This window comes from Sorghum bicolor, chromosome 5 (assembly GCF_000003195.3).
Source record: "Sorghum bicolor cultivar BTx623 chromosome 5, Sorghum_bicolor_NCBIv3, whole genome shotgun sequence".
Lineage (NCBI taxonomy): Eukaryota > Viridiplantae > Streptophyta > Magnoliopsida > Poales > Poaceae > Sorghum > Sorghum bicolor.
In genome coordinates, this window is record NC_012874.2 from 20,470,755 (window position 1) to 20,480,171 (window position 9,417).

Sequence of the window (9,417 nt, forward strand, 5' to 3'; positions counted from 1 at the left end):
CAAATATGCTTAGAAAGTGAAAAGTTGTCTCAAATTTTGATAGTGAGTTTGAATTACTGTACAAAGGTCACAAAAAAAACTAGGGCAAAAACAAAAAAAATATAAAATTAATTTCCCTGGTGTCTTTGAAGACACCAGATTTGCCTGGTGCCAGGGAACAAGGCACCAGGTAAAGAATAACGGCAAATCGCGCCGTCCGTTGGCCCCGTCACGGGCAGATTCTTTGCCGGGTGTTCTATTTTACCAGGTGTCGACACCCCGCAAATTTTATATATTTGGCGGGTGTTTTTTTTTGCCGGGTGTCGCTGTCTAGAAAACACCAGGCAAATCATATTTTGCCGGGTGTTTTTGTTTGCCGGGTGCTTCTGCGTAGGGCACTAGGCAAATATATTATTTGCCGGGTGCCTGATAAAAAGAACCAGGCAAATGATTTTACACCAGGCAAATCTCGCGTTTCCTGTAGTGTAATGGTCGCCGACCGAAAAAGACTTTAAAGTAATTATCTACCCGGTGATATCAAATCATGTCTATCCATGTAACATCCGGTCTACCAGCCATGTCTTGTATCGTAAGTCCTAGATCGAACCGCACCAGAAATTCGACGAAGTACAACAAATGTACCATCATTGCCGAGCCTCCTCGCTTGTACCCTTCTATCCTAAGAACTGCAATGCGTATATATTGTGTTAAAATTCTCACCAAGTCAGGTATGTGTGTTCATAGATAATCTCTTGTGTTAAGATTATTTAATAAAAAACATTGTGTGAGGCATGGATAGGACGAGCACGCTGATGCAGCAGTGCAGGTATGTGACCAAGTTATTCACACTTAGTCTCTACACGTCAGAAGTCCCAAGTCAAACCATGCCAGAAATCAATGAAGTCCCGCACCCGTGGCATTGCCAAGCCGGCCTCCTCGCCTTATCAAGCCAGTCATGTGTTTATAGGTAATCTCTTGTGTTAAGATTTCTCAATGGAAAAACATTGTTCAAGTGGTGCATGTATCTGACGAGCATGCTAACGCCGCAGCACAGGTCATACTTAATGGTATTACTTTTAATCGCCGCAACGCATAGACACATCAAAATATACTATACTCAAAGCTCACATGTCCACATCCTACCTAGTTATAGTACAAAGAGCAGATCCACATATCTGTGTCCAATACAAAGTCAATGGAGCTCATGTGTCTGTGTGCGATAGTGATTTTCTGTTCAAGAAACTGACCCGGGTGTGACGCATGAGCATATATCTAGTAAAGAAAGAACTTAAGCATTACTCCCTTTGTCCTAAACTATAAATTTATAAGTCATTCTAAGAATTTTATAGAGTTAAAGTATTTAAATTTGACTACATTAATTTATAATAAGATATTAACATCATTGGATTCTTCATTAATCATATTTATATACTTATACCTATTTGGTATCATAAATCTTTATAGTTCTATTTATAAATTTGATCAACTTAAGATGTTTTTACTTTTTAATATTATTGGGATGATTTATAATTTGGAATAAAGGAAGTAAGGACGTTCTCATTACAGCAATATGCTATGGTTTTAATTTGTTTGGCAGCGCGCGGAGGAGTATAGCTTCGACTGTGATGCCAGGGCCATAGCCGACGAGGAGGCCCCAGTCGAGGCCTTCCCCTGCCGTGCTCAGACCCAGCTGCTCTGACATCCGCCGCATCTCTTCCAAAACTAGGATGACAGAGGAACACCTTGTGTTGCCATATTGCCTCATCACAGCCCTCGACGCCGCCAGCTTCTTCTCCCCGAGGCCCAGCTTGCTCTCAATCCTGTCAAGTATACCTCGTCCACCTGGATGCACCACCCAGAACACCTCATCGTTCAAATCCGGAACGGGCACCACCGTGGCCTCCTGCAGCATAAGCTCCACCAACCGCTCCACGGAGCCGGACACATGCCGGGGTATGTCTCGGTCAAGTGTGTACACTATCCCTTCCTCCCGGAGCTTGGACACCAAGGCCTCCTCCGTCCCCGCCACGGTCTCCTGACACGCCATCACAAGCTCAAACATGGCGTGCTCTTCGGCGGTGGGGCTGCAGCCGACGACAACAGCACCGGCAGCGTCACCCAAGATGGCCTGGCCGACGAGGTCCCCCATGTGGGACGCCGAGGGGCCTCGAAGCGACAGGGTGCACACCTCGGAGCACACCACAAGGACCCGGGCGCCGGGGTTGTTCTCCGCAAGGTCCTTGGAGAGGCGAAGGGCGGTGCAGCCACCATGGCAGCCGGTCTGGTACAGCATGAAGCGCTTCGTCGATGGTTTCAGGCCGAGGAGCCTGGCGAGCTCACAGTCTGCGCCAGGCATGCAGCCGCTGCTTGACGTGCTGGCCACGAGATGCGTGATGTCGGAGGCCTGCTTGCCCCAGTCACTCATGGCCCTGCCTGCCGCTGCCACGCCGAGCTCGGGTACACCCGCATCGGCGAGCTCCTGCCGGCGGGTGAGGGAAGGGGAGCTGTACGCCGTGATCGACGGGCTTTCCCTCAACATTTCGTCGGACATGTAAAAGTGTCGCTTCTCGATCATGGTCTTCTCACCTGAATTTCATCATGTGCTGTACGTATTAGAAACAAAACTAGAATTATTGAACTACCACATACTTCGTGGTGAAGTTATTTGTCTGGATGAATTGCCTAATAACAACATTTAGCTCAAGTTTCGCTAGTTCCAAATTCAGCAGATCTCGTCTATGGTATATTACACAAAATAATAACAAGGTAGTTCTATAAAGGACAATCAACTGTACATGCATGGACTTACAAATGTTTGCAAACTTTGCCTTCAAGTCCACCATGTGATTGCTTCTGCTAATCTCAAAATAGTAATCAGAGAATGAATTTTGTTCAAACTCATGCAGTGGAACAGCTTTGCCGACTCCCAAAATGGTTGCATTTCTGCCTTCATGACGACAGCCCATTCGATGATTATTCACATCTGGTTCCTTCAAAGAACCCATCAAAAGCTTGTATTATTCTTGAACAAGAGGAAAATGGTGCATGTGATCGATCTACTTGTTCGGATGCCTTGACCCTAAGGGTACAGTTATATATAGGCACGTATCGATCGTGCGCCCGAGTTGCAATAAACTCATATATACAATGCCAATGGCGGGTGTGTGACGTTCTTGCACCTCTCCTTGGCAGAGCTAGAGTGGTTTTTCAACTTTTTTTTTTTCTTGGACTGGTTTCTAATGATTTCAGATTAACAAACATTGTAACTCCTCTTCTTTTATAAATAGAAAGTGGCACTGTCTCGTGCCTATCGTTCAAAATATAAATATATGAACAATGCCAATGAATTATTGAATGAGAAACCATTGATTAATTGGACAACTAAAGCCTGATTAGTCCCATTATGTCGCATGTAGCCCAAATAATATATCTTTCCGTGGCCAACTACGGATTCGCTCTGGCTCAAGCCTTCTGCGATGGGCCTCTGCTTCGCTCCGTCACAAGTCGGCTTTTATAATATGCAGATGAATTTAGAACATATTCAATAAACTAAATCTTGAGACAAATTCATCTTGTAGCATAAATCAATACCATCATCTTGAACATAACAAAGAAAATCCTCTTGGGCTAATCCACTAAACCAATTAAGCTTGAGCACAACTCAAACTTAGCAACAGGAACATGTTTAGTCATCATATCTGCAGGATTATCATGAGTACTGATCCTGGATACCTTTAACTTACCATCATCGATCACATCATGAACAAAATGGTGTTTGATGTCAACACATTTAGTCCTCTCATGGAACATCTAATCTTGGTAAGGTAAATGACACTTTGACTATCGCAAAATAAATTAATGCAAGAATCAACTCCACACAGCTCAGCGTACAAACCTTTCAGCAAAATTAATTCCTTGCACGCCTCAGAAACAACCATGTACTCTGCTTCAGTAGTTGACAAAGCAACAACAGACTGCAATGTAGCCCTCCAACTTACAACATAACTGCGAACTGTGAACACATATCCAGTGAGTGACCTATATCTGTCCAGATCAGCAGCATAATCTAAATTCACATAACAATAATTCCCTTTTCAGTTCTGCCAAATTTCAAATAAGAATTTGTTGTGCCTCTGAGGTAACTGAAAATTAACTGAATTGCGCTTCATTGTTATTTACCAGGATTAGACATATATCTACTAACCAAACTCATAGCATATGACAAATCTGGACGAGATCAAACCATGACATACGTCAAAGACCCAACAGCACTAGAATAAGGAACTCTCGACATGTATTTAATATCTTGATCTGTACTAGGACATTGTGCAGCTAAGAATTCAAAATGAGGTGTAATAGGAGTACTAACAGGCTTAGCATTTTGCGTGTTGAAATGCTGAAGAACTTTCTTAATATAATTTTGCTGACTAAGAAATAGCAAACCAGAATTTCTGTCTCTATTAATTTCCTCCGGCAACGGGCTTTCGCTTCGCTGCGTCAGAAATCAACCTTTATAAAGTGCAACTGAATTTGGAACATATTGAACAGACCCAACTTTGGCCCAATGGCAGATAATCTGTGAGCAACCAGAGATTACAAAAGTGAGAATTGTAAGCTACAACAGTGCTAGTGAAATTGCAAAACAGACTTTCCTTCAAGTCTCGCAGCAGACCACTCGCCGAGCTTCTGTCGAAGTCCAGATAATTGGCGGCTTGAACCACCATCATAGCGTCAGTCTCCAAGACCACCTTCTGTTCAGTTGCCCACTGCAAAGCTTGGAGGCAGGCAACAATATATCTCGGCATGGAATGCCTAAAGTACCTTCCCCCACGCGTGCCGTAACCTGAGCAGATGACCGCGCCGTCGCCTCCTCTCATGACATACCCCACTACAGAATTTTTGTAATTAATATACTCCCATGGTACATCTAGATCTAGTATCATAATGAACAAACCTTCATGTTCACTTGGAGCCTTGGAGGGCATAAAAATTGTCACAAATGAAAACAAAAAAAAACTATACATGTTGGTGCCCACCATTTTGCCATTATGCAAAAACAAACCAAAGTACTGCACAATTACTCATGCACATGCCATTATATATTAAAGAATTAAACTAATTATCTTTGTTGATTGTACTAAACATACATTTAGTAAATATAATTGGAATTCAAATAACATTAAAACAACACTGCCACTGTATATTTCCCACTGAATCACCCGATTTCTTTTGACTTGACCCAAGAGTTGTGTCTAAAGATATTTATTTCAAGTATTTCTTGCCACATCTGGGGAGTTAGTATATCAAACTAAGAGCTTGTTTGGCATAACTCAATTTCACTAGTAAAACTATTTTTTTTAGAAAATAGCATCATGAGCAACTTTCTAACCTGAGCTATTTTGAAAAAGGAACATATCTAGTGCAAACCACAACCTCCGTGAAAACCTGTGCAAACCATGGCAAAAAAGTCATCTAAATTCACCAAAAAAATCACACATGTAGATGTTATGATGATACACAGCATTGTAAAATATCTTATCCAAACTCGAATTCATTTGTGAGATATAAAAATAACAAATTTCTAGCAAATCTTGTGGACACCTTTCTGTCTTGAAATTTGTTATTTTTATATCTCACAAACAAAGATGAGTTTGGACAAGATATTTCACAATATTGTATATCATCAAAACATTTACATGTGTGATTTTTTTGATGAATTTAGATAACTTTTTTGCCATGGTTTGCATAGGTTTTTACGGAGGTTGTGGTTTGCACTAGATATGTTCCCTTTGAAAAAAGTGTTTGGTAAAATAGCTCACCATCTACTTTATGCATAGATGAGAGAGAAAAATGAGAGAGAGAGAGCTGCAATAAGCTATTTTTTTAGCATCCGAACTAATGTCTTTGTGAGAAGAGAAGAAAAACAGTTTCACCCATGAAACTATTTTAGAAATAAGTGTTAAAAAAACAGCTCACACAACAGCTCGTGAAGCTGTCGTGAGCTGTACTAAACAGGCCCTAAGTCAATAGCTTGCTTGCAAAGACCTGAGAAAGTGAGAGATGCAATTTTTTTTCTGGATGACTATATTGTATTTCTGCTCCATGACGTCCAATGCAAGCATCTGGGCTTTTAATTTTCTTACTAGGTGTGTAGTACGTTTCTTGGCCTGGTTGGTTGTGTCTATGACCATGTGAAACACGCGGCGTAGATACATGAGTATGGGCACTATCACTTTCCTTCCGACTTAATAGATTTTCTTACTAGAGTTGATACAAAATTTTGTCTTTGTCCAACTTAACTTAAAAACATAAATTTTATTGTGTGGTGTCTATTTTTTAGAGATGCCTCTAGATCTAGCCGCATCTAAAAATCTATTAATATGAGTGGCTGGATCTAGAGCAACATCTAAAAATAAGAGCATTTATAGAGGTGACTGAAAATATCTGCCATCCCTACAAATGCATTTCTACATGCAGTTTATCTCGAGAACTAGATGTAGAGTCGGTTTTAGGTAGAGCCTGCACTATAGAAAATATGAGGTGTTTCTATAAATATATTTTATAGTAGTGATTGTACTAAAGAAGCATTTAATAGTTCAACATTGCAATTCAAATAACATTATAGCAATGTAGGTAGACTCCCCAATTAATTGTCTTAGGCATTGGTTTTAAAAACTTCAGAAATTTTCCTTTATCCCCAAAAGCACCATCCAATTTAAAATCTGAATCAACCGATTTCTTTTGACTTGGCAGAAAAGTTGTGTTGAAAGGTATTTATTTCAAGTATTTATATTAAAGTTAGTCACTATCTTGCAGACACCTGAGAGAATGAGAGATGCATATTTTTTGTGGATGACTACTGGATATCTGCTCCCATTTTAGTACGTGTATGACACACGGCTCCATGCCGTCCAATGCAAGCAGCTGGGCTTTTAATTTTCTTACAAGATGTAGTACGTTTCTAGTCCTGATTAAATTGGTCGTGTCTATCTATGTCCACGTGAAACACGCGCAGCAGATACATAGCATGGGCACTATCACTTTCCTAACGACTTACGTAGATTTCTGAATCGAGATCCGTCTATAGATATAGAACTGTCTCTCTCCTCGTGGTCCATGCTGGGGAGGATTAGCTAGCTAAGGCCACAATCATGAACATCTTCTCAACAAACAGTGGTAAGAAACACACTATATTAACCCAAGCCAAGAATGCACGACCCAGGCATATCTAACCAGAGCACAGAAAACCAACACAAAAAGGATACATTGAGCAACATACAATATAATGGCAGCTCAGGCTTCATCCATTATAGTCCCCACCGACGCCGAGCTGCTGCAGGCACAGGCTGATCTATGGCAAAACAGCCTGTGCTACCTCAAATCCATGGCGCTCAAGTGCGCAGCTGAGCTCGGCATACCCACTGCCATCTACCGCCTCGGCGGTGCTGCCTCGCTTGCCGACCTGATCGCCGCACTGTCACTCCCACAGGCTAAGCTGCCGTTCCTTGGTCGTCTCATGAGGCTGCTGGCCTCGTCGGGCGCCTTCGCCGTGGTTGGGTCTACTGATGAGGCTGTCTACTCGCTCACACCACTGTCATACCTCCTGGTGGATGGCATCGCTGGCGATAGTAACCACATGGACCATGCACCTTTCCTGCTGACAGTGACTTCGACGCACTACATTGACTTGGCAATGGACCTAGCTGATTGGTTCAAGAAGGAAGACAAGACACCCCCTTTCGATCACAAGCACGGAGCATCGCTGTTCGAGGACAGCATGGAGCGCACGGATCCCGGGTTCCACAAGATGTCAAAGCTGGGTTTACTGGTCCACGACAACTTTGGAACCAACATTGGCGTGCGGGACTACCAGTTCGTTTTCCAGGGTGTAAAGTCAGTGACTGACTGCTGTTACCATGGGGATGGCACCACAGGGAAGGCCATCGCCATGGCCTTCCCACAGATCAAGGTCACTGTGCTAGATCTTCCACAGGAGATTCGCAAGATACCGGCTGATGGTGTTGTCAATTATGTTGGAGGTGACATGTTCAAGTCCATCCCACCTGCTCAAATGGTGACACTTAAGGTATATATAAACAATATATGGAACTAGTGTTTCTATGATGTATTATATATGATGAACTTAACTTGTACAATTTTTTGTGAGCTTGTTGACTAATGTCATTGAGGTTTCAATTTCCATGGAAGATGGTGCTGCACCACTGGAGTGATGAGGACTGCGTGAAGATCCTTGCCAATTGCAAGAAGGCAATACCTTCAAAGGAAGATGGAGGGAAAGTTGTCATCGCTGATATTATTCTTGACCCTGCCTCAGGACCAGTAATGTTTGAAACTCACCTCCTAATGGACGTCTGCATGATGCTGATGAAAGGAGGCCGGCAGCGGGACTTGAATGACTGGCGTGACCTCATCCTGAAAGCAGGGTTCAGTGACTATAAGCTGCTCAAGAACTTTGGAGCTCGTGGTGTCCTGGAGATCTATCCCTAAGACCTACATTATCCTCGACGATCGGCGCATCTTTATATTGTGGTTTGGCGCGAAGAAACCTACATATAGTACTAAAATAAAGGGAGTGTGTCATAGTTTTCTGAATGATCGTTTCATGGAACACTGACTAGCAGCTTAGCTGTGACAAGCTTGGTTGCTCCATGATCTGTTTAACTTTCATTTGGAGAAGTATCTTGGCACATCATGAGATGCTACGTGCATCATGTTAATACATACCCACCGTCCAGGAGTGTTGGAAAATGTGTGTACTATCTTGTAATTGGTCTTGTATATCGGAAAGCAGGAGCAACTATTTTACCGATACCAGATACATATCAATAAAAAAAAACAGGAGAGACTCTGAACTACTGTTTTTATGTATTTCCTTCGGCCCAAACAATTGCACATTAGTTTTTGATAAGTTAAATCTTTTTTAGTTTTACTTGATTTATACACTACCAGAAATCAGAGATTTCATAAGAAATAGTTGGATTTTGTGTGTATGTCTGTGTGTGTCTGTGTGTACGTGTGTGAGAAAGAGAGAGAGAGTTGTGCACTGCGGCTGAGGAAGAGGGAAAGAGGTTATATAGTTTAGGGTTTTTTTAGGTGGACTGACTTGGGCCGATAGCCTATATAGTAATAGGCTGAATTGCTACTACAAATGAATTAATACAAATAAACATTCTCTTTTTTATTTTTTGAATAAAATTAGAAATAATATATGTACGAAGACATGTTCTATTTGATCCTGAAAATCAATGCAAAATTAATGCTGACTTTCGGTGACTCTAATGAAAAAATTAATAATATCATAGGCGGTCGAAAACTTCTAAGAATTGGTATGGAGGCACCATGTTTGTGTATAAGTTTGCCATAAAAAATATAAATTGTTTTACTAAGGTGGAACTATATACTGTTCATAAATGGATA

General features: G+C 41.7%; 2 protein-coding genes across 2 annotated transcripts; one reads left to right on the forward strand and one right to left on the reverse strand.

Moving 5' to 3' along the window:
- Positions 1,504–3,034, reverse strand: LOC8064388 (chalcone synthase 1). The gene is made up of 2 exons (XM_002450639.2): positions 2,789–3,034; positions 1,504–2,565 (listed from the first exon to the last, which is right to left on the reverse strand). The coding sequence occupies exons 1-2, from the start codon at positions 2,982–2,984 to the stop codon at positions 1,553–1,555; spliced, it is 1,209 nt and encodes a 402-aa protein (XP_002450684.2). The 5' UTR covers positions 2,985–3,034; the 3' UTR covers positions 1,504–1,552.
- On the forward strand, positions 7,199–8,852 carry LOC8064389 (probable O-methyltransferase 2). Its single transcript, XM_002449375.2, has 2 exons — positions 7,199–8,065; positions 8,188–8,852. Exons 1-2 carry the CDS (start codon positions 7,265–7,267, stop codon positions 8,485–8,487), a joined length of 1,101 nt encoding a protein of 366 aa, XP_002449420.1. The 5' UTR covers positions 7,199–7,264; the 3' UTR covers positions 8,488–8,852.

Coding starts and splice junctions, on each gene's coding strand:
- LOC8064389 (XM_002449375.2), top strand. CDS start 7,265: ATGGCAGCTCAGGCTTCATCCATTATAGTCCCCACCGACGCCGAGCTG. Junction 8,066..8,187: donor CTCAAATGGTGACACTTAAG/GTATATATAAAC, acceptor TTTCCATGGAAG/ATGGTGCTGCACCACTGGAG.
- LOC8064388 (XM_002450639.2), bottom strand. CDS start 2,984: ATGGGTTCTTTGAAGGAACCAGATGTGAATAATCATCGAATGGGCTGT. Junction 2,566..2,788: donor GGCAAAGTTTGCAAACATTT/GTAAGTCCATGC, acceptor GATGAAATTCAG/GTGAGAAGACCATGATCGAG.